General features: G+C 55.5%; 3 protein-coding genes across 8 annotated transcripts in view; all 3 read right to left on the minus strand.

Annotated features, from left to right (window-relative positions):
• The window catches only part of ZNF385C (zinc finger protein 385C), a 50,054-nt gene extending 45,258 nt beyond the window's left edge, over nucleotides 1-4,796 (minus strand). Inside the window, exons 1-2 of one of the 5 annotated variants that reach the window (XM_033091387.1) lie at nucleotides 3,755-4,014; nucleotides 2,968-3,163 (exon numbers count right to left, since the gene is read on the minus strand). Coding sequence is in view for 1 of the 5 variants with exons in the window: in XM_033091386.1 (XP_032947277.1) it covers nucleotides 2,507-2,525 (19 nt within the window). In the remaining 4 variants the exon portion in view is untranslated. Of the gene's footprint in view, nucleotides 1-1,735; nucleotides 1,896-2,506; nucleotides 2,896-2,967; nucleotides 3,164-3,754; nucleotides 4,015-4,717 lie in introns of those variants that run through there. The other 4 variants (XM_033091388.1, XM_033091390.1, XM_033091386.1 and 1 more) reach the window with 4 other exon arrangements.
• A 1,747-nt stretch (nucleotides 4,797-6,543) lies between these two features.
• DHX58 (DExH-box helicase 58) lies at nucleotides 6,544-14,999 on the minus strand. The gene is made up of 13 exons (XM_033089043.1): nucleotides 14,914-14,999; nucleotides 14,508-14,676; nucleotides 14,117-14,318; nucleotides 13,580-13,770; nucleotides 12,728-12,844; nucleotides 12,003-12,129; nucleotides 11,653-11,844; nucleotides 10,701-10,954; nucleotides 10,053-10,202; nucleotides 9,802-9,963; nucleotides 8,899-9,089; nucleotides 7,861-7,957; nucleotides 6,544-7,572 (listed from the first exon to the last, which is right to left on the minus strand). The coding sequence occupies exons 2-13, from the start codon at nucleotides 14,673-14,675 to the stop codon at nucleotides 7,441-7,443; spliced, it is 1,983 nt and encodes a 660-aa protein (XP_032944934.1). The 5' UTR covers nucleotide 14,676; nucleotides 14,914-14,999; the 3' UTR covers nucleotides 6,544-7,440.
• A 501-nt stretch (nucleotides 15,000-15,500) lies between these two features.
• On the minus strand, nucleotides 15,501-23,051 carry KAT2A (lysine acetyltransferase 2A). Of its 2 annotated transcripts, none has more exons than XM_033089925.1 (18): nucleotides 22,593-23,049; nucleotides 22,336-22,459; nucleotides 21,847-21,992; nucleotides 21,651-21,740; nucleotides 21,183-21,364; nucleotides 20,902-21,093; nucleotides 19,923-20,029; nucleotides 19,616-19,726; nucleotides 19,388-19,524; nucleotides 19,094-19,302; nucleotides 18,756-18,882; nucleotides 17,782-17,892; nucleotides 17,222-17,365; nucleotides 16,852-16,966; nucleotides 16,724-16,760; nucleotides 16,582-16,645; nucleotides 16,360-16,444; nucleotides 15,501-16,220 (listed from the first exon to the last, which is right to left on the minus strand). In XM_033089925.1, exons 1-18 carry the CDS (start codon nucleotides 23,025-23,027, stop codon nucleotides 16,027-16,029), a joined length of 2,610 nt encoding a protein of 869 aa, XP_032945816.1. In that variant the 5' UTR covers nucleotides 23,028-23,049; the 3' UTR covers nucleotides 15,501-16,026. The 2 variants fall into 2 exon arrangements, with proteins under 2 accessions (XP_032945816.1, XP_032945815.1); XM_033089924.1 differs by having other exon boundaries at nucleotides 15,503-16,220; nucleotides 19,388-19,527; nucleotides 22,593-23,051.
• Nucleotides 23,052-23,135: the final 84 nt, after the last annotated feature.

A 23,135-nucleotide genomic window follows, 5' to 3' on the forward strand; every position in this document is an offset into this window, starting at 1 on the left:
TGGAGCAGGAAGCTGGGGCTTGGGGTGGGTGCGTTGAGCTTGGCTGCTTCGAGGAAAAAGAAAAAGTGTCAATTCAGCCCCACTCTGGTTAATGCCTCTTCTGAGGGGAACTTCAAGTCCCCAACACCTTTTCCCTCAGCTCAAAGTCAATCAGATCAACCAAACAGACAGGGGCTCTCTCCCTCATCATCCTGAACCCCCAGCCCTGTGCTCCTGGGCCTTGTCACTAAATAACATTTCAGAATCTGGAGTCAAAGCCCCCAAGATCTTAAATTCTTAGCAGAGAAGCTGGGGGAGATGGGCCAATATTTGTCCTCTCCAGAGCCTGATATCCTCCCCCACTCTTTGCCTGGCATTGGACGGGCCCAGAGTGATGGCAAGCCCCTTTCCCAGATGCTTTGCCATCTTCTTCTACACTCAGAGACATTTGACTGTCCTGTTCCCCTGGGACACTTCACAAGAGTAAGACAGGGAGAGAACAGAGAGACACACACAGACTTAGAGACAGAGATGGAGAGAGGTAAAGATAGAAACAGACACAGAAAGACAAACTAGCGAGATGCCACACAATCAGAGACAGAGCTGAGACACAGGAGAGAGATCGAGAGTAAGGAAGTTGTGTGTGTGTGTGTGTGTGTGTGTGTGTGTGTGTGTCAGAGACAGAAGGGCAGAGACACACACAGAGATTGCGAGAGAGAGAGAGAGAGAGAGAGAGAGAGAGAGAGAGAGAGAGAGAGAGAGAGATTGGGAAAGACAGAGATACACATACAGAGAAAAAGGAAGAGGAAAAGAGAAAGACAGAAAGACACATAGAAAAAGAGAGACTGAGAGGCAGGGTGAGAGGAGAGACAGAAAATAACAGGCATAGGAGCAGGGGAAGGACAAAGCAGAGAGCAAGCAGGAGACACACTTGCAGGTTGAGAGGCAGAAGGAGGCTCACAGAACTACACAGGGTCAGATAGACTGAGAGGGACTCAGGACCAGGAGACACCCGCTGCGAGACTTGGGGGAGCAGAGGTGCCGAACACTGAGCTGGGTGCGATTTGTGGAGAGTCCCAGGAGGGCAGCACTGCTGCCTCCTGCCCCCAACACTGAACACTGCAGGCGCCTGGCCCCTGGCCACTGGAGCTGGTGGGTCACCCAAGGTGAATGAAAAGTCACTGAGGGGAGAGTGAGACGGGAACTGTGGTGAAGGCTCAGGGGTCTGCAAAGCACACGTGTCAGGTTGCATCTACAGGGGGGTCCACTCCCAAGACTGCACTTAACGCGGTGTTTCGGAGTGTGAGACTCTGTACAGAGACATCTGTGAGGTCATGTAGGTGGCATGCGTGCCTGGGTGTGTGAATATCTGAGTGTGAATGTGTGCGTGTGTGAGTGCATGTGTGAATGTGTGTGTCCAGTTTCACCAAGCACTTCACAGCACTAATGAGGCCAAGATGGCAGGTTTGATTCTCAGACAGCCCAGTCAGAACCGCGTGAGTCAGAGATGGGCACAAAAAGGCCGCATGTCTCTCTTCTGAACAGACGGCGTGTCCAGGTGCCACAGGGTCCTCAAGTACAGTTGCCACCAATGTGAGAGAGGACTGAGAAGACAGAGACACAGACACAGATACACATTCCCACCAGGGTGGATGACTCCCACCGCTTGGCCAGCTGGCCCCCACACTCTTCCCCATCCAAGGCCCAAGATGCAAACTTACAGGAGGACCCACATTACAGACACACAGCCCCCTACCTGGCTGCAGGCATAGCTCCCTCTGAGAAGGGCAGCTGGAGGGATGGTGGGGTCCAGCCCTGATCTTCCCTCAGTCTGACTTCTATCCTTCTTGCTGCTGTGGCCCCATTTAGCACCCTCCTTGCTCCTTGGGCCCAGTGAGTGCCTGCACCCTCCCCACACTTAAGGACATAAGCTACCTCGCTCCTCATCCTTTCTCTGTAAGCATCACAGGACATTTTTAAAAACTGTCCCAATTCTGGGTGGAGAATGAGGTCAGGAGGCCCAAGGGGGGATTGCTTGTTTGTGACAGCTGACAGTCTTCATTTCACCTTGAAACTCTTTCCTGGTGGTGGTGGGGGGCATGTCCTAAGCCCAGTTTTACCAGGCACTACTGTACTGGGGGACAGACAGCAGAAAGGGAATTCACCAAATAGCAGAGTTGGTCACAGGTTCTGCCAAGCCCACCCCTAACGTTTGCATGGCCTGGGGCAAGAGGACAAATGGGGTCTGCATATACATGTTTAAATACTTAAAAGTTTTATATCAAGCTAACAAACTTAATTAAAATATATTGTAATCTCCCACCTTGATAAATACACGTTCATAATGACCTGGAAGACCAGGTTCCAATTTAGACTTCTCTGACTCCTGAGAGTTTAGCAGGACAACGTTATGGAGGGAGAGACAGCTCCGCTCCCACCCTCGCCCCAGCCAGCACCCCCTTCCCACTGCCAACTCCTTCTGCACCACAAGGGACTCATATGCATGTAGGTGGACACCCAGCCTCACCTCCTAGTTCCATCTTCATGCCCTGCAAACAGTTGTTCCTTAGCCATCTCCAGTTGTCCCTCAGGTCTAGGGTGCACAGCTCGTGGCATAACCTGCCCTGTGGAGAACAGGCTCACAGCAGAGGCTTGCATGAGCTGGGAACAAGCTGGCGGCCATCTAGGCAGGGGCCTTCAGAGTCACAGGTGTGGGGAATGTGGTCTTGATGGGGACGAACAGGCTCTTCCCCTTGGGCCTGCTGACTCCTCATCTCACCGGGAGGGGGACAGCCAGAGGAGTGCCAGAGCAGAGCCCTTGAAGGTGCCCAGCTAGTGCATGGGCACCCCTGCCCTTGCCCAGATTTAAGGGTGCTTACTAGATCCAGCCTTCCCCAGCGGCCTCCAGAGCTCAGGCCAGGAACTGAAGCTGTCATTCCATTGGAGGGCAACTTGGACGATCCCCAAACAGGACTTTCAGTCACTTACATTATTTATCTTCCTGGAAAAATTTAGTGCAGCTCGATCCCAACTTGTGGATTTCTGGAGGTGGGGAGGGCAGGAAGGTGATGACAACGGGGCATTTTTTTCGGTTGGGTCTCTAAGCCAGATTGTTCTCCTGAGGCATCGTCCCAAGTGGGCTCCTGCTGCCACAGGTCCCTGCCCTGCGGTCCCTCTCCTCACCCTGGAGACAAAAACAGGGTGATAAAGAGATGAGGAGGTGAGGGGTCCTGGGCAGACCATATAGGTTCAGCAGAGATCCCGGGACCAGCAGGGAGCAGGGGCTGGTGGGGTGGTGATGGTGAAGGGCATTGCTCTCTCTGGCCAAGTTTTAAAAAAAACTTCTAACCCCCACCCCCCCCCCCTGCTGATCGGCTTTGCTGTCCTACACATGAGGGGACACTTATACTTGTTGAGCCCTCACCAGGCGCCAGGCACTGTGCTAAGCGCTCTATTGCGTATTTTCATTTAATCCTTGCAGCCACCCTATGAGGTGAGTTCTATTATTATCCCCATTTTACAGGTGGGAAGTGAACTCAAAGAGGTTAAGTAACTTGCCCAAGGTCACACAGTAGGTAGAGGTGATAGAACTCAAGTCCAACTGACCCCAAAGCCCCCACTCTTTCTACTATAGCACATTGCCTTCCAGAAGCAAGAAACTGGCACAGAAACAGAAGGGATGAAGGTCAGATATGAGAAAGAATTTCTTGATGATAGTGTATATGATAGAAGGAGACAATGGAATGGGGAAATTAGACACAGGAAGCCCTCCCACCTGAGTTTGGATGTTGGTCTGTCCGTAGGTTTGTGATGAGCTAGAAGGTCCGTGGGGCCCCGGCTGGATCCACGGCAGCATCCTGACCTACTTCCATTCTATAATCTGGGCTCCTCTGCTGTCCGCTAACCCAGCACCAAGGCCCGAAGTCTAACTCTTCTTTGTGTCTCAGAGCTCTAAGCATCACATCTGAGCTTTCAGCCCTGGAACTCCTCTTCCAGGAAGCCTGCCTTGAGGTTCGGGGAGGCAGGACCCCTTTCCTACAGCCCAAATCCCAACACGGAGAGTGCCAGTGAGCCTTATGTCTACAATAAGGGCCACTTCTGTGATCAGCTCTCCCACCTGGCTCTGGAACATGGACACAGAAAAGATCTGCTCAGGTCGCAAGGACTCTGGGCTCCCCAGGCAATCTTGCCACGACCCCTGCTCCCTAATCCCCGTAACCCTTGCAGTCTGTAACCAGTGTAAATAAATGATGCAGGTGCCCTGGGGGATCATCAGAAAACCCAGGCCCCAGCTCAGCTGTGCGGTGGATCTTACCTCATTTGCACATAGAACAATAGCCGTTTGGGTTTACCGGTCACTAAGGGGCGTTGGGGCAGGTAGGATGCTGCTGGGACATGCCATCAATGAGGGTCCATACTTGGAGCCCTGCAGTCACTACCCCATCCTGCTCTCTTCCAGAAAAACTGTGTGCTTAATGCCCAGCTCTGCCTTTTTTCATCCCTTGGAGCCCACCTCGGCATCAGGGGTAACCAGCCAGGATCCTCTAAACTTCCCCCGAGTTTAGTCCCATCCGCTAGATGCCCAGGTTCCATGCGCAGAACCAATAGGGATATCCTCACTGCCTCTTGGGTCCCCCAGTTTTGAGACAAGGGTACAGGGACAGGTGGAAGGGGCTGCCTTGCTCGCCTGCGCTGCCCTCGAGGTCCTCAGGGTGGACCAAACCGCGTTGCTGACTACCTGCGGGGCAGAGACGGAGCCCGCCGCGGCCACCTGCTCTTGCTGCGCTCTAGAGCGCAGCGGCTTTGGGCTGGCCGGGGAGGGGGCGGGGCGGGACCGGGGGGCGGGGCCTGGGAGGGGGTACCGCGGCTGAGCCAGTCCCAGAGTCTCACCCGGGTGGGTGGACCAGCTTATTCAGGTGGGGGAGAAGGGAGGAGCATCCGGGCCACGAGGGAGGTCTAGCGCTCCGGCTTTTCTGAGGACTGGGAAGTTAGGATGCCTGGGTCTTGAGGAGCTCATGAAATCCTCTCCTTCAGGAAGCCTTGTCCAGGTGCCCGGGAGGCAGTGGCTCCAAATAAAGACCCCTCACACAAAGAAAGCCAGGGAACCCCTCCTTGTCTGAGTTCCCGTTTCCATCTGAGATCAAGAAAGCTCTCCCAGCCTGGTAAGGTGGGTGTGAGACAGGACATTCCCTCTAAAGTCAGGGTCTCCCATCCAGGAGCTCAGGCCACTGAGGGAACCATTAGGTGCCCAGGTCATCTTTATTCTCAGTCCATCTCATCTCTCTCCCTGCAACACAGCCCCTCCGCCCTCAACGCCAGCTCAGGTCCCTCAGCTGTCACTGTTTAGCCCTGGAATGACAGGTGTCAGGACAACGTGCGTCCAGCCACATTCAAGGCCATTGAGCTTAGCACCCCTAGGCCTCTGCCCCCCCTTCTCTGCCCCCAGTCGCTAATTTTATTGACCTGTAAAAGGCACGTTGCTGGCAGGGGCAGTAACAACTGAAGGCAAAGTGGGAGCGGATGGGCAGAAGGGACCCCGGGGAGCCAAGATAGGACAGGAAGGAGAAGGGTGACTCCTGGAGCTAGGGCCATTGGACACTGGAGATTAGGAGGAAGGGGGCCCTGGGAAAGAAGGGTACACTCCCTTTGTGGGGGTTGGAGGGTGGAGGCCAAAAAGCCAAGAACTGGAATTTCAGCTCTCAATCAGACAAGAAGTGGACTGAAGAAAGAATACACTGGGGAAGAGAGAAAGCATTATTTCCCATATACCCTGAGGCAGGACCAAGGATGTAGCAGGAGAGGAGGAGGTTAGATGGCAGGAAGGACTGTCATCCTGCTCTCAAATCTCTGCCCTAGCCCCCTCCCTTCTCCTGAAGGTGACTCTTGCCTGCTGGGCCTCTTACTACAGAAATAGCCCTTTCCCTGAAGAATCAACCCAGATCTTGCCTTTCTTTTTCTTTCTTTCTTTCTTGTTAAAATGAGAACAGAATATTTAGGCCTTTACAACTTCCCCCACCCCCATGTCTACACCTCAAATCCTTTTGGCCTCTACCCGGCCCAGGGAGATAACCTGGGGGTTAGGAAAAGATGGAGAGGGGGGCATTGGGTTTGGACCCTCTTACGGGATGGAGGGGCAGGAAGGCCTCATATTTTTGATGGCTCTCAATTTAGACTTTTGATGCTCCCTCCAAATGAGTTTACATGTTAGCCATAAAGAGGGGTGTTAAAAAACAACAACACTTTTAACATTAAAATATGCTACATAGCAGATCGGTGGATGGGGGAAGGAGGAGGTATATAATGGGGACAAGGAAAGTTCTGAGGGTGTTCCTTATCTTGATTGTGGAGGAGCCTACATACGTTAAAATTGATCAAACTGCACGCTACAAACATGTACAGTTTATTTTGTCAATTATGTCTCAACAAATCTGTTTTAAAAATACCATTTTCTACAGCAATTTTCCATTTCTTTCTTTTTAATTTACGGGGAGCCTCAAAAATAGAAATAGCCTTGGCAGGAAGGAATGTCACTGGGCCGAGGGAACTGGTGATTCTCGTATAGGAGTCTCCTCTTATCCGTGGGGATACGTTCCAAGACCCCCAGTGGATGCCTGAACCCACAGATAGTACCCAACTCTACATATACTGTGTTTTTTTCCTATACATACATATATAACTATGATAAAGTTTAATTTATAAATTAGGCACAGTAAGAGATTCACAACAGTAATAAAATAGAACAATTATAACATACTGTAATAAGTTACGTAAATGTGGTCTCTCTTTCAAAATATCTTATTGTCCTGTACTCCCCCTTCTTGCGATGAGGTGAGATGATCCAATGCCTATGTGATGCGATGAAGTGAGCGGAGTGATGTAGGCATTAGGACATAGCGTTAGGCTACAAAGGGTTACTTGAACACAAGCATTGAGATACCTCGAGATCTGATATCCTAGATGGCTACTAAGTGGCAACCAGGCAGCATATACAGTGTGGATATGCTGAACAAAGGGACGATTCACAGCCCCAGTAGGACAGAGCAGGATGGCACGAGGTTTCATCACACTACTCAGAAGGGTGCACAATTGAAAACTTATAAATTGTTTATTTCTGGAATTTTCCATTTAGTATTTTCAGACTCCATTTGACTGCGGGTAACTGAAACTGCAAAGCGAAACAGCGGACAAGGGAGCACCACTCTACAGTGTGGTTATTCTTCTGCCTCAGTTCTCCCTCCACCCTGTTCCCACGCCAGCACCTGGGGTTCCTCTGGGGCTGGTCAGCACGGGGGCCCTGAGCTGGTGACTCAGGCACCTGCACACAGGCTTCGCTCAGGGGAAGATGGTGGCTGCTACGGATTCTCCCGCCCCCTGCAGCCTGAGCCGGGCACTGCAGTGACAAGACGGTCAGTTCAGGGAGAGGTCTGACAGGCTCTGGGCACAGTACTGCACGTAGTGAAGTCAGGCACAGGGAAGGGCACGCGGGACCCACTTCTTGGCCTGGACTCGCCCTCGTGGCGTCTCCAGCAGCATGCTGCGGACTTTGAGCACCGGCAGCTTCACTGACTTGTAGATTATCTGCAGGCCCCAGACCTGGGGGTGGGACGAAGACGGCAGGGTCTGAGTCTCTGCCCTCAGACTGGGCTTCTCTCTCAAGCTAGGGTCCCTGAATGCAGGGACCACGTCTCCTACCTCAAACAGAGCTATCTCCCCCATCACACTGTGAGTTCCCTAACATAGGGGCTGGACCACCCCCTCAGACTGGGGCTCTTGGGCCAGGGCTGTCTCCCCGTCCCAGTGAAGGCACCCTGATGGCTGGGACTCCTCTCTCAGAATGAGGACTTCTAAAGCCGAGCTGAGAGTCATGGCCCCAGCACTTACTTCCCCACAGGTCTTGCAACTAATGACACCCCCAGGCTTCCAGTCCTTGAAGACTCTGTCCATGACCACAGGCTTCTCGGAGACGTTGTAGTAGATCCTGCAAAGGAATGGAGTGGCCACAGCCCTCATGGACCCCCAGCCCCAGACCACATGCCATCCTACTTTCTGAGTCCCTGCCTGGGCCTTGGGCCTTCCTGCTTGTTGAGAGGCACAGAGAGGTCCCTAAGCTCTGCCTATGCTGCCTCCATTCCACTCCCTTCTGCCCGAGTTCAGACCTCAGCACTACCCCCCTGGATGACCGCAACAGCGTCCCAATGGATCCGCTAGCGCCATCCTTCCACCTCATTCCATCCTTACTCCCACCCCCACACTTTTCCTTCTGCCAACTGCCAGAGTGATCTTCTAAAAATGTAAATCTGACTCTGACATTTCCTTGCTCAAAATACATCTAAGACTCCCCACCACCTACAGGATAAAGGCTAAACTTTCAGGTCTGACCTTCCAGGGCCTCCACAGGCTCATCTGTCTTCCTTCACAATCTCTTCCACTCAAGTCAACCCGTGTTACTCCTGTCGCATCATCCCTGTCTATCTGCATCATCTCACAGCCAAACCCAACCCATCCTTCAAGACCCAATTAAAATGCTACCTCCTCAAATGAGAGAATCTGTGTGAAGACCCTTGGCACGGGGGCCTGGCATACAGTAGGTGCCTAATACACATTTAATTAAATCATGAATGAATGGAGGATGGGGGAAGGCTACCCTCCAGGGGGCAGAGGATGAGGAGATGGCTCGGGACAACCAGCCCCTCTTGATGTCTGCACAGTAGGGAGGACGAGGGGGCCAGTCTGTGGCCCCTGGGTTTTTGGCACCCTGAATTCCAGTTCTTGCTCAACCTCACAGTGGCTGTGTGAGCTTGGGCAAGTCACTGCGCCTCTATTTCCTCACCTATAAAATAGGGTGGTGATAAAACCTGTCTAACCCTTAATGCACCCCACCCTCCCTTTTGTCCGGACAGCCCCTTCCACAGGTCTCACGAGAAATTGGGGTTCACGTTGACGTGGTGGGCGCCCTCCACCTTCTGCAGGTCGTTCCCGTGGCCCACGGCCACCATGCAGTTGATGCAGAGGAGACGCACAAGCTCCGCCTGAAACTGCTGCCGCTGACTCTCCTGCTGGGCCGCCTGGGCTGCCCGCCTGACCACAGCTGCCCGCTGCAGATCTCGGATCTGGGGTGGGAGGGGACACCAGGCATGGCTGGGGGCGGAACAGACCTGACCCCAAGGAAGGCTCCCACGAGGACAAAGGGCTTCCAAAGACCTCAGGTCATTAGTACCCAGAAGAGACTTTTCTCAACCCTCCCTAGAGCTTTCAGAAGCAGCTCGGTGGAGACAAATAATACTGGGGTGGGGGGCAACAGTGGGCAAGGGGCCAGCTTTCTCATTGATTCTGCCCCCACTCTGGAGGATTTCGTGCAAAGCTGCTTCTTTGAATCTGACATGAGGTACCATTCATAATTATGTTGGGAGAACAGGAGAAAACAAGGACCATCCTCTGCAAGGCTAGACGATAGTGAGAGTCCACTCGGGACTGATTTAAGTCTGGGCTCATTTTCTGCATGTGTCTTTGTTTGTTTCCCCTGCTTGGTTCCAAAAGGGCTGTAAGGCAGCTCTCACACATACACCAAGTATTTGCTGACAAGGATAAATTAAAAGCCCTGGACAAGGCCTGTTCCCAAGGCACTCTGGAGAAACAGCCATTGCCTCTCTGGCAACCCCATGCCTGGCCTCTACCCTTCTTTGGATTCAAACCTTCCCCAGGTGGGCCAAGTTAGCCCCCTGAGGAAGGTGGAACAGGGGTGCGTATGTGTTTGCATCAGAGACCCTCCAGGCAGTACGTCGACAGCCCCATCCCCCTGGGGCACACAGGTGGCTCACAGACCTTGGCCTGATACTCAGCCTGGTCCATCTCCTGCACAGCAGCCACTGCCCGTTCCATCAGGGTCTCCAGTGCCTCGTTGGTCTGCTCCCGTCGCAGCTCCCGACTGCCATGGGTTGCCACGAATGAGTACACACTCTGTTCAGCCCGGGCACGGCCCCTTGCCTGGGGAGGGAGATAAGAGAGGGGCCTGAGTGGGGCTGGGGTCCCACACAGGATCCTTCAAAGGCTGTTGAGAGGGATGGTTTGGGCACCTGGACCATAGAGATCTCGTTGGTCAGGAGCCCATAGCGCACCACCACATTGCACTGGGGGATGTCTAGTCCCTCTTCTGCCACACTCGTGGCCACCAGGAGGTTCAGGGTACCATCCCGGAACTTTCGGATCACTTCTTGCTGGTCCCTCTAGGGGTGGGGAAGAAGAAAAAGGAAGGTACATGAGCTAGGTTCAGCCCTTTTACTAACAATCTTGGCCCCTTTCCCAAGGGACCCCGAGTCTCTACCTTTATCTCCAAGTATCCCCAGGATCTTGTCCATCTTCCCAGGTGACCATCTAACCCCTTGCTTCCCTAGGGACTCCTAACTGTCCCTGCCTCTGTACTCTAGGAGCTCTCAGGACCTACTCTTCTCCTGCAAAGAACCCCAGACCCCTGATCCTCTGTCCTGAGGACATCGCTCATCTCTTGCCCTGCAGACCCTCATGTTTCTGCTTCTCTGCCCCCAGAGACCCTCAGATTGAACATTCAGCCCTGAAGTGAATCTCCGTGTTCACCTCTCTCCCCCAGCTCTCCGCCCGCTGCCTGGGGGTAATCAGTCCCCCCCCATCTCTATGTGCTGAGGACCCTCTCCCCTTCTCCCCTGGGGAATGCCCCCAGCCTCAGCTCCTTTCCCCAAAGCCCATACCTGGGTCATATGGATGGTCTGGCTGCTGTTTCCAGCCCCTATCAGCAGCTGGGCCCTGATGCCCACTGTCTGCAGACCAGGCTGCTGCTGGAGCCAGAGCAGGAGGGAGTGTGTGCTTTGGCGGGTGCAGGTGAAGATGACGCCCCGGGGACTCCCAGAACTCCTGAACTGCTTCTTCAGGATCTGTTCCAGCATCTCCAGTTTGGGGTTCTCCGGGCCATGGGTTGCCAGGAGGGCCAGTTCATTCTTGTTGTCTGCCAGAAAAACCCCAAACCAGAGGCATAGGACTCAGGCCCAGAGGTGGGCGGGGCACGAAGGTGGGTGGGATAGGATTGCAGGAGTCCAGAGGGGGCCTGAGGATACCTGCTCCTGCCTAATTTCTCCTGAGCAGCACCAAGGACGCATGTGAGGATAGCCTCTACCCATCCAGCCTCAGGGCCAGCCAGCCTTACTCCAGGGACCTACAGTCTAGAATCCTTTGCTCACATGCCTTATCCAGCACCCCTCTTCAATCCTGCTACCAGGATGACCGTTGACCTTGTCATGCTGACCTCTGCAACCCAGGATTGACTCAACCTCAGGTCTCTTCAGAAAGATCCTTGCCCCCCAACCTGTGCCAAGGCCTCTAGCCTTAAATTTCACCCTCTAAACACCTCACTTTCCCAGTTCAAAGGTACCACACACCCTAGACTTTCAGAGACAGTCCCAATGAAATGGTTTTCAAAAAATCTTTGTCAAGAACTTAAATTAGTTTTCACATCTGTGCAAACCTTCGCAAATGAGGGCATACATCCATCCATCTTTCGTCATATCCACAGCTTTGAGTTTTGGTTATAAAAATAGGGCTCCAGTACCCTCGTTGGCACCTTCCCAACCCACGACGGCGTCCGGGCCCTGGCTGGCCTCTGACAGCTAGTCCCATTCCGACACCCCTCCTCCCAGCGAGCCTCACCATCAAACAGCGCCAGCAGCCAGCGCTCTGCACGCAGGATCTGGGTCTTGGTGGTGCGCTCCCTGTCGTAGAAATCCCGTAGCACCGCCAGGGCGTCCACCGCGCGGACCGTGTCATGTATGAGCAGCGCGTCATTGTAGCGCCGCAGGTGAAGTGCAAACACTCGCTGCTGCTGGAGGCCGGCCTCAGCCGCTGCAGGCGGGCAGGAGGCGCAGGGTCTGAGCAGCCACGCCCCTAGGGCCCAAGCCAGCCTAGACTCCGCCCCTAAAGCCTGAGCTCTGGCACCGCCCAGGCAAGCCGGTTCCGGGCTGCCCAGCCACCACATCCACCGCCTGGGCCACCCCTCTCACCGTTCTGGCTCAGCTCCACCACCTGCTGCTCGTACATCTGAGTCCCGAAGTCCCGGCTCAAGTTGGGCATCTCCAGGCGGTCGTGGATTTGGTCCATGAGCTTTTTCAGCATGTCCCCAAAGGGGTCCTGGATGAGAAGAGTGAAGGCATGAGGGAATTCCCATACGCATGGAGGAATGGGCACTGGGGTGGGGAGGGCTGATCTCTGCGTGAAGCTGTGTGGCTACTGCAGTCCACGTTGGAAAGGATGGAGCTCCGGAGGCAGGCCAGCTGTGGTGTGAAGTCCTGGCTGGTGGCAAGGGTGTGGTGGAGCGTCAGGTTCCTGCACCTGGGTCTCCACCCCTTATGTGCCCTTGACCTTGGCCTGAGCACAGTGATGTCTAGTCCTCGTCCAGCCTTGTCATAGCAGACACCAGTCAGTGTCCACATGGCAGGAGAGCTAGGAACAGCCTCAGCGCAAAGCGCCCCAGCTGTGTGGTTTGCAAAGCCCAGGGTTTACGTAGATGCCTACGGTGGCATCTGAGTGAAACCAAAGAGCAGACTATGGGCATAGGCTGCCTCTGCTCCATTTCACAGAAAGAAGAAATGGAGGCTCAGATACATAAGCAAGTAACCTGCAGTCACAGAGCTAGTAGTAAGGATGGAGTCAGGGCTCAATCCCAGGTGCCCTAATTTCACTCCACGCGCCCCCCCCCTCCCCGCCCCATGCCCCTCCCTCCACACACCTGGCTGCGCCTATGGCAGAGGTCATACTGTTTGCAGGGCTGGTGGCAGTGCTCTTGCAGCTGGGGGCGGTGGTTCTGGGGTGACATGATGCGCCACGTGTCCAGGTTGGCACAGAGCTGGGGCAACAGAGAGGGGTTTACTGGAATAGGGAGGTCCTGTAGGGACACTGGGTAGAGTTTTGGGGGCAGGATGGGTCCCAGTTGACGCAAGGCCATTGTGGGTGGAAATTTATTTATTAACAAATATTTCTTGCTTGTCCTCTCTGTGCCAGGTGCTGTTCTAGGTATATTGGGGATACACAGCATCTTATGTTGGAGTTGGGGAGACATGATAAACTAGGAAAGAACAACAAAATGAGAATTTCAGATAGTGTTAATGAACTCTGAAGATAATAAAGTTGGATAACATGACAGAGTACAGTGGGGGTGATCAGGGACGACTTTGAAGGGGTGCATTTAAGCTGTTCCCTGAACTGACAAGAAGGAGCCAGACAGGTAAAGTGCAAGGGTAAGAGCACTCAGGGCAGAAGGAATGGCAAGTGCAAAAGTCCTGAGATGGGAACAAGCCTGATATGATCAAGACACAGAGAGAAGTTCAGTATAGCAGGAGTGAGAGGGAGGGTGAAGGAAATGAGCTTGGACAGGTAGGCGGGGCTAGGTCACAGGGAACGTTGTAAGCCAGAATTAGAATAAAGTGCAATAAGAAGTCTTTGGAGGCTGGAACATAGGTGAGGCAGGGTGTCTGGACCCTGCCTGGGGGAGCCTGGGTAGGGCTGGTGGGCATAGGGTAGGGCAGTCCAGAAAGGTCCCTGGTGGGTCAGGCTGGGGGAGGGTCACATGGGCCAAGCTGACCTGCAGGATGTGTTCAATGGCTCCATCGAGCTTGGTGGCCCTGCCAGTGCCTGGGGAGGCGGTGAGACCCAGCACCTGGGGCAGGGGCCGTGTTCTCCGGAGTTTATGCTCTAGGTACCGGCTCAGGATGACGTTGTAGACAGTGTCTTTGTGCGTGTGGTGACACTCATCCACCACAAGTAGGGAGAACTCTGGGGGCACATGGGGAATGCCGTGACCTATGTTTGCAAAGCCCTTCCTCCCATAAGCTTTGTTTCCTGTGCTCCCCACAAATCATCTGAGAATTCCTCCCTTCCTTCACAACTTGCAGCCAAGCCCCAGAGAACAGCCAGCCAGGGATGATTTACTTCCATTTTACAGATTAGTAAACTGAGGCATAGCTGGGGGAAGGGATTTGCCCAAGATCCTGCACTGTAGACAGATCTTTTTCTATAAGGATGTATGTTGGCATTTGGTGAATGAGGAACACCTACTTTACTCCCACAAAATCTAACATCTTTACTAGAAGAGGGGCTCTGGGATGCACAGAGCTCTTACCATTGAGCTCCACATGCTCGTCCTCCTCGGAGCTGGTCAGTGCTATCTGCAGCAGCTCAGCTGTGCAGATGAGCAGGTCATTCTTCCGGGCCAGGTGGCCAAAGCCGGGTCGTAGCCCCATGTCCCCACTCAGGGTTGAAATGGCCCAGCGCCCACCCAGCATGTGGCTGAACTCCTCACGATGCTGGGTCACCAGGTGTACCTGGGGGTGGAGATGAGATGGGGAGAGGAAGGTGGATCGGGTGAAAGCGGATAGAGAGGAGGCAAGGTGTAGGAGGGGTGAAAAAAAAAAGTGAGCTTAGAGATGGCCACAGCAGCTCTGGAGTTCTGGAAGCTCTTGAGAGACACCCCAGGAGCTGAGAGCGCACTGAGGGGAGAGCAGGCAACTCACCCTATTGACCAGTACCACCACCTTGGCTCTGTCCACAGTCTCGAGATGCCTCTTGGCCACATAAGCAGCTGCCCGTGTCTTCCCGGCGCCCGTGGGCAGCCATATGATGATATTCTTGCCTTCCAGGGCAGGCATGATCACCTCCCACTGGTAGGGTCGCAGCTCCATTCTGGGAATGGCAGGGCACTCAGACCCCTGGCCCTCCTGGCCCCCTCCGGGGCCTGACCCCCTCGAAGCTGTCCCCCACCGACTCCCCACTAGCCCAGTCCGGTGCAGAGAACTCCATTTGCCCAAGACTCTATCCTGCTTCAGGTTGGACAGGGCACCGGGACCTACCAGGAACCTGATCTCATCAAGAGGGGAGGTACGAGTACCATCGACCCCACCTGACCCCTGCCCACCTTACCTGCACCACCTGCCAGGGGCAGCCCTACGTAGCTTAGCCCAGATGCCCACTGCTGGGCTCTGCTGAGATCCAGCTCTGCTGAGATCGAAAACGGAAACTGAAACTGAGGGGAGGAGCCAGCCCAGCCGAGATGAAGCTTGGCCTTAGGAATCTCCCTTCCCTGACCCCCAGGAAAAAACTGCATGGTCCTCGGAGTGGGAACAGAAATGCTGACAGGAAAGGACCATTTCGTAACTTCAGGGTCCTGCCAGCCACCCCTGCCCCGAAGAGCAGAGTCTCCACCACTCCACCCCACCCCCACTCCTTTTGGAGTCAGCTATAAGCATGTCACCCAGGTAAAGGCAGCCAGGTGGAGATTTGGACTCCTGTCACCCTGGCACCTGGATGAGAAACAGCCAGGAGTGGGGAGAAGTGGGGGCTGCAGCGAGGCAAGTCCTGTCACCCCAGGGGCACGGGGACTAGGCATGAGGCTTGTTGGGGAGGTGTCCCCAGCACAACCTGAGCTTAATAGGCTCCAGCTTGCAAGAGGTCCTGGTGGGAACAGGGTCAGCCTGCTGAGGCCTGGGATTCTACTGAAGAAACAATCACACAGAGAAAAAAAAAGGCTTTATTGATCCCTCCAAGGGATTAATGCCAGAATATGAATGGTCCCCATATCCCCAACCACTGGGGGACAGAACACTGCAGGGCGAGGCATGGCCCCTACATTCCAGGTTGAACTTCCCGCCCCTGGAGCCCCCTCACTCAAGCTAAAATTGGCAGTCTCGCCTTTGAGGAAGCTGACCTGGGTCAGGCCCAGACTCCACAGCTCTGTAAGAACCAGGGCTGGGAGCCACCAGGGCTGGGCAGGGTTTGTCCTCCGGCCACCAGCCACTGCAGAAGGGCTGAGCCCCCGCCCCAGGAGGCCCCTCCCAAGGGCAGACACAATGAAGGGTGAGACAGCTACAGGCACGGGGGTGCCTGAGGGCCCAGGACGGGCTGCAGGATTAGGGGATGAAGGGCCCCTGGGAAGAGGGAGCTGAGAGGAACCCGGGCACCGGGGTCCCTGTAGGGATCAGATCAGAACCCGAGGTGGAGACATTCAAGGTGGAGGCAGCGGTCCAAGGTGGGGGACTACTTGTCAATGAGTCCCCCCTCTTTGAGCTTGAAGTAGAAGAACTTCTCCAGGGCACTGGCACAGCGGCAGTACTCGCTGTCCGGGGGGTTGTACTCGCGGCAGTTGGCGATGACCCGCTGCAGGTCAGCCACAAAGAGCTTCCGGGTCACATAGTAACGGCTGCGCAGGCGTTCCGTCATGGTCTTCAGGTCTGGGGCAGCAGGGCAGAAGGGCATGACTTTAGGAGGCCGAGGAAAGTGGGTCAAAGGGGCTGTGTGGCCCACTGAAGGCAGGAGCAGGAAGATTTGGGGGTGGAATAGATGGACGGGCTTGGGATGGAGCAGCCTCACCGATGGGGAAGCGAATGACCTCATAGTAGTCAGGGGCCTCCGACTTCTTCACGGGCTCCATGAAGGGCCAGGCACTGGGGTGTGACTGGAGAGGAGAGGAAAGCTGGGGCCAAGCCCACTGTGCCCCAGGCCCCGCTTGTGACTGCCGCCCGCCCCAGACTGGGTCATAAAGCCATAAGCCATTGGCGCAGGAAGCCCCAGAAGGGATCCTGGTCTCCGCACCTTGATCTGGGCCAGCAGGTTTTTGAGGGTTGTGTAGAGCTGGTCAGGGTCTTTCAGTTCCTTCCTGGGGCAACAGATGCCAAGTCTGAGGTCCTAGTCCCTCTGCCTCCCCCAATACCCTCTCCCTCCACACAATACTCACCCCTTCTCCTTCCCCAGCGGTTTCCAGCCTGTCTCTCCTGCAAAGTGGGGAGTGGGGAGAACATCCCTAAGAATGCCTGTCCACACCTCAAGCAGCATGCCTCCTCCCCCACCAAGGCCCCTGCTCACGAATGCCAGGGACACTCTCCACGGGTATCTGCCTCACACCCTCCTTGAAGCAGCTGAGCCCGGGGTAGACCTTTCGGATCTGGGCCTGTTTGCGCTCAATCAGCTTCTTGATGATCTGAGGAAGGAAGGGTCTGAGGGGCCAACCCCAGCCCCAGCAACTACCCTCCCAGGGCCATTGTCAGAGCCCGCACCACTGAGTCCAGGTGCCTCCCCTCCTAACGTCCCTGGAGGCAGCGCGGGAACCAAGACCCTGGCCCCACCTCACACGTGCACGTGCATGGACACGTGGTACACGGCCACACATGTGCTCATCCCCACACACACATTCCCCAAAAAGCCCCATGGCTGAGTGCACGCGCACACACACAACCTCCTTCTGCTTCTTGATGATGTGGGAGAGCTCCGTGTAGGGGATGCGGGGGTTCAGCTCACACTCCATCAGCGTCGCCCCCTCGTAGTCCTTGATGTAGCCCAGGTAGCGGCTCTTGGGCACCTTGATGTCCTTGGAGAAGCCCTAGGGAGTGGGAGTCATGACCCAACCCATCAGCAAGACTTTTCCAACTTTAACAGCTCCTCCCCCACTCTCCCCAGGTCCTGAACCGCCTCCAGAGGGCCCCAGGACAGCACTCTGCACTTTGAAGGCTCAATCTGTCCCAGGAAAGATTCCAGCTCAGGTGCCCCTCTCAACTCACCCCCAAGAGCCTCCCAATTCTGCCAGCCACCCCGCTGCCCTACAGGACCCCACCTGCTGGGGCAGCAGCCGGAGGAAGACAGGCAGGAAGGATGTGCCCACAGGAGCTGGATAGCACAGGGGACAGAAAGGGGGGGCTCCCAGTCCATCCTGGGGCAGGAGGCTAAACAGGAGGCTAAACAGAATGACCCCTACCCCAGGTGGCGGGCAAGTGTGGGGTGGGGTGAGGCGAGAGTCACCTGCTTCTTGAAGTAGCCAATGGCATACTCGTCAGCATAGGTGAGGAAGTAGAGGATGTTGTGTTTGATGTGATACTCCTTCAGGTGGTTCATCAGGTGAGTCCCATAGCCCTGCAGGGGAGGAAGCAGGGCTTACCAGGGAGGAGGGGGCAGGTTGGGAAGGAGGTGGGGATACCCAGGAGATCCAAGCAGGTAGGAAGAAAGGGGACCAGCAGAGGGGGAGGAAAGTGCAGGACGCTACATTTCTAAGTGCTCGCTCTGGGCCAGGTATGGTACATGGGCCTTTACAGACCAATTCTCAAGTTAAGTCATGAGGTAGATATTACTGCCATTTTACAGAAGGAAAAACTGAAACTCAACTACATGAGGAAATGCGTCCAGGGTCAGGCAGCCAGCCACGGCAGGGCCAGGATCCAAGAGCAACCAGAAAGTTGCTGTCCACAGGCTACTGCTCTCTGGTCCCTGGGCCTCAGAAATGGGGGCAGGGGAAGGGGTATACCGAGTACCCGAGTAGGCGGGCGAGGACCCTACTGTCAAGGCATTTGAACCGTGAGGAGACACTGGTTCCCACACATGTCAGGACCAAGGAGGCACCGTGCAGATCTGGGGTATGTGAAAAGGAGAACCAGGGACTCTACGAGTGGGTCTGCTGTGACAAAGCCAGGACTATCACCCAGCAGGGCTACTGTAAAAATTATTTACTCCCCAATGTATGTAAACGTTCTCGTGATGAAAGAAATTCAGGTCCATTTAAAGTGTTACTGATTCTTGGGATCCATTTGTCTGTCAACAGGCGTTTATTAAATCCAGTTATCAGAGGATAAGTGCCACCTTGTGGGGGAGTGAGGAACTGTCTGGCCACGAAAGGAAGGGATGGGGGCTGCTGCATCACCATATCCTCTGCTCTGACCTGGTCCAAACTCAGAAGCAGGTGGTGGATGGAGATGGGGCTGGGGCTGGGAGCGTGCACTCACCTTGACCTGTTCATTTGAGGTGACAGCACAGAATACAATTTCGGTGAAGCCCTGGGTGGGAAACATGCGGAAGCAGATCCCACCAATGACCCGCCCGTCCTTGATCAAGGCCAGAGTCTTGTGCTTCCTGAGGGGAGAGGGAACAGGTCATAGTCCCTATCTGTCCCCCAAATGTTCCCAAGTACAGCCCTGGAGGCCTGGGCTGTACTTGGGGCTGGGAACTGAGAAGCAAGAATTCCCAAAGTTGGAGGAAGAGCCTGGGGAGGGGTGGACAGGCCAAAAAAGACCGGCGTCCGGGAGGGTGGTGCTGTGGGGTTGGGGCTCTCCTGGGGACGCACGGGTCAAAGACGAGGCGGGCGATATACTCCTTGGGCATGCGTGGCAGCTGATGGGAGAAGACATTCTGCAGCCCCACGAGCCAGAGCAACACCCGCCGGTTGGCCTTGGGCGTCAGCGAGTTGCCGATGACATGGAACTCGATGATGCCACGACGTTCCTCCAGGCGGGCTGTCTCGTCCCGGGCTGCATTGGCCGACAACAGGCTTGTCTGGGCACCAGAAGAGAAGCAGTGAGCTAGGGTCTCATGTCCATGAGGCCCTCTCCCCCAATGGCCAGCAAGCTGGGCCGCCTACCTCAGGCCCCAGCATGGCAGCAGGGTCAGTGATGGTGAGCATGACCTCGTTGACCAGCTCCATGGGGATGTCGCCCATCACACGGAGCCTCTTGGCATCCTCTAGGGTCAGGTTCTCTGGGAGCTTCCTCTTCTCACCTGCTGAAGAGGTTGGCAAGGTCTCCCAGGGACAGCAAGAGAGGTTGGGGGAGGGGTGACTGGGGTCAGAGGTCAGGGGTCAAGTACCCACCTGGCATGGGCTCAGCACCTCCAGAATCTAGACTCAAGGAGCTGTTGCTGCCCCCACCCATGGTGGGGCTGAAGATGGGGGTGCTGGGAACAACTGCTGCACTGACTGTAGCTGAGAGACAAAAGAATCGGGGGACAGGGGTCAAAGATGTTGGTGGATCCCCAAAAAGATGTAGACCCTCCAACCCTCAGGTGAGCCCTCCTGCATGTCCCCACTGCTGCCATTCACAGCGCCTCATCCGCAGCAGGGGCTGAGCTCAGCCAGGAAGGCCAAGCAGAGATCCTGCAGAACCTGCTGTGGCACATACCTGGCCGGGGCACCAGCTGGGTCCCCTCTGAGGGCGGCATGGTGAAGCCTGACTCCCAGATCGGAGAGTTTGCTCCGTAGATCTCCTCCTCCAGCATGGACAGGAACCTGTGGAGAGGGGACAGTCTGTCCCACACTCTGTCCAACCAAGGGACCAGCCTGGGCCAGACACCGGGGCACTGGACGTGGATCAAAGAAACAGATCCTGTTCTCAGGAACTGGGAGCCTAAGAACAGAGACAACTTCTGCCTTCAGATTAGGGGGAGGCACAGTCCTCCTCCTTCTGGGAGACCCTCATCGAAGGCAGAAGGGCAGTACAAAATCCAAGACAGAGACCAGAGGCCCAGTCTGCCAGTGCACAGATGAGGGAGACAGGAGCTGAACTGGCACCGTCCTGTACTATGTGGCCAGACAGGGCACCAAGTCACGCTCGTCCTCAGCGCCAAAATAGGGCCCAGAATCCACCCCTTCCTGCCACCTTATTCCCATCTGGGGGCAGAAGGGGCACTGGAGGCCCTGGATTAGTCAGTAAAAGCTTCTTGAACTGGACAGCTATGAGCACGTTTAAAATGAGAAGAAGGTGTGGCAGAACAGAGAAAAATCTTACTGAAAGAACTAGGAGTGGAAACTGGTTTTACCTCAAGCGTAAACTCTGGTCTTTTGAAGTGTTGTGGTAGAAAGGATTCTGAGGCTGTGTCCAGGCCCCATGGAAACAATTAGTAACGTCTACCAGGGGTGTGGACAGGGCTAGTGTTAGCACTCAGGCCATGTACCTGCCATCCCCAGCCTAATACACACAAAGGCAAATGCTAGCAAGTTGTGTCTGGCCCATGGGCACATCTGCCAGGTAGATGCCCAGATCCCAGAAGGCTCATGGAGGGAGAGGAAGGACCAATCCAGGAAGCCTTCCTAGAAAAAAGGGGACATCAGGGAGGATGTGAACTCGGGGCTAAATCACGATAGACCAGAAAGAGCCTTACTTGGGGAAGTGGGTGAGGATAAGGGTTCTCTTCTCGGGCACCAGCTTGTCCTTCTCCACCCGGAACTTCTCTAGCAGTTGCCGCCGGGTAACAGTGAAGATGGAGCGGAGAAGGCTTCGCCCAAAGACATGAGTGGTCTCGTAGCGGGGGAGGCTATCGCAGCTCTGGGGCACGTGGCAGTAACAGAGCCATCTGCAGGGAGTGCGGAAGTGGCAAGTGAGAGTGGAAACCACCGAACTCAGGCTGGGCCTACAAGCTCCCCCCAGGCTGGCTGGGCCTACCTGGTGTAATTGACCTTGTAGGTTGCCACGTCCTCCGCCTGAGACCTCTGCCGAAATTGGGCAGGCGTCTCAAGCTTCCAGTAGTTAAGGCAGAGCAGGAACATCTTTGAGAGCTCAAACATCGTCTGCCGTTCCCGAGGAGCCAGGTGACTGAACTTGTACTGCACAAAGTTTAGCACACCCTGAGAAGGGGTGGGCAGGAGACAAAACCAGGAAGGAGGTGTGAGCAGCCAGCAGGGGCTTCTTATCCCAAAATAGAGGCTTCCTAAGGGCAGCGGCAAGGCTCTCCTCTCATTCTGAAGCTCTATGTGAAGAGAAACTGTGCCCCTCCCACACACACCCTGAGGTTGGCACAACACATGTTCCCCTCTTGGAACCTCTCCCGTTCTCAGTATGATGAGGATGGAGAACACAGGCTCCCCATTCCTCCAAATGCCCCCAACTCTCTTGCCCCCTTCTTCATCCCACCTGCTCAATATTAGGCTTCTCAAATGGGGGGCTGCCCAGAGACCCCTCCACTACGGGCCGGGTCATCTGCAGGATGCATTTCCGCAGGAGCTGGAGGAAGAGGAAGAGGGAGGCGTAGAGGTCAGCAGAGCTCTGAGATGCAGACTTCCCAGCCTCAATTCCTTTGCTCGCTCACTCTCCTGCGGAGAAAGCTCACCTTGAAGAGGTAGAAATAGACCTGCTTAGTGTCTGTGTCCTCCTCCTTGTGAACAGACATGAACAGATTCTCCACGTCCACCACCATCCCCAGCAGACGGTTAATCTCATCCTCTGACACATTCTCCAAGTGGGACACGTGGTCAGCTACAAGAACAGGTGGTAGAATTGGGAAGAATAGACAGAAGACATCAACAGGGCTTTCTGGCCCTCTTCATCGCCAGCTATGATACACTCTCAGTCTCTTCAACCACTGTGACCAGCACTAAGACTGACTGCTCCTGTGTGTCAGCCCTTGGGTGACCCCTTGTTTCTTCTGAATTGGCAGATTTCCTTTCTCCTCCCTGGGGAGATACACATTCCCAACCCAATTCTTCCTTAGAAGGCATCTTAAGAGATGAAGCTCTGCGGCACTGAAGTCGTCCTCTCCAAGCAGCACCAGGCACTTGCCTCTTCCCCGCCACCAGCTCCAAGGCACTATCTGCCTTACCCAAGGGGTGCTCACAGCTGCGGCACAGCTCACTCAGGTTGGCAGCTGGCTGCTGCAGGTCCATGCGGGGTGCAGTGGGGGGCTTGGGGTTTTTCCAGCCATTACACTTGCAGGTTTCATTGGCCTGGAGGCAGAAGGATCAGTCAATAAACTTGTACCCCAGGGACGTGGAGCCGCTTCCGAGCCAGGGCTCCCATTGCCACCCGAGCCCTAGGATGTCCCAAGCCCCGCCCTCTCACCCCAGGCCCCGCCCCCACCTTGCAAGCCGAGAAGACCCCTAGCTTCTCAAGCTTCTTGGCACGCGGCAGCCCCCGGACTTGCGCCTTCCTCTGGCTGGCGCGCTGCTGCTGGCTCAGGCCAGGTCGAGCCGGATCCCCCCCGGTCCCAGTACCCCCACTTCCTACCCCGGGCCCCCCCGTCCCGGTGCTCCCGGCTGGGACTGCAGCTGGGGCGGGGGCTAGTGCCGGAGTGGGAGCCGGAGTCGGCGCCGAAGCCGGGCTGGGGGTGGGAGTCGGAGTTGGGGCAGGGGCTGGAGACTGAAGGGGACGGGGCTGCGCGGCCGGGGCCGGGGTGGAGGCCTGGGAAGGTTCCGCCATGGCCTCCCCCGCAGCGGAGCGCGGCGCAGCGCTCCCAGCCCTAGGGCCGCATGGGCAACCGGCGCTCAGTGCGCAGGCGTCGCTGCTTCGGAGCATTATGGGAGTTGTAGTCTTCCACCGCTGCTCCTTTTGCCTCCAGCTTCCAGACTTTTCTATCCTGTCTCTTGGTCCCAGACAGCCAAGAGAAGCCCAAGCCAGCACCCC

The sequence above is a fragment of the Rhinolophus ferrumequinum genome, chromosome 21, assembly GCF_004115265.2.
Source record: "Rhinolophus ferrumequinum isolate MPI-CBG mRhiFer1 chromosome 21, mRhiFer1_v1.p, whole genome shotgun sequence".
Lineage (NCBI taxonomy): Eukaryota > Metazoa > Chordata > Mammalia > Chiroptera > Rhinolophidae > Rhinolophus > Rhinolophus ferrumequinum.

Bases quoted from the DNA above. Each gene is read 5' to 3' on its own strand.
- DHX58 (XM_033089043.1), bottom strand. From the start codon at position 14,675: ATGGAGCTGCGACCCTACCAGTGGGAGGTGATCATGCCTGCCCTGGAA. The intron at 11,845-12,002 runs GTGAGAGGGGTG...GCCCGCCTGCAG, and splicing joins GGTGGAGCTGAGCCAGAACG to CGGCTGAGGCCGGCCTCCAG. The intron at 7,573-7,860 runs GTAAGTGCTGGG...TCCCACCCCCAG, and splicing joins GTTGCAAGACCTGTGGGGAA to GTCTGGGGCCTGCAGATAAT.
- KAT2A (XM_033089924.1), bottom strand. From the start codon at position 23,027: ATGCTCCGAAGCAGCGACGCCTGCGCACTGAGCGCCGGTTGCCCATGC. The intron at 19,303-19,387 runs GTAGGCGGCCCA...TCTGGTGCCCAG, and splicing joins CTGCCATGCTGGGGCCTGAG to ACAAGCCTGTTGTCGGCCAA. The intron at 18,883-19,093 runs GTGCGTCCCCAG...CTCTCCCCTCAG, and splicing joins GCCCGCCTCGTCTTTGACCC to GAAGCACAAGACTCTGGCCT.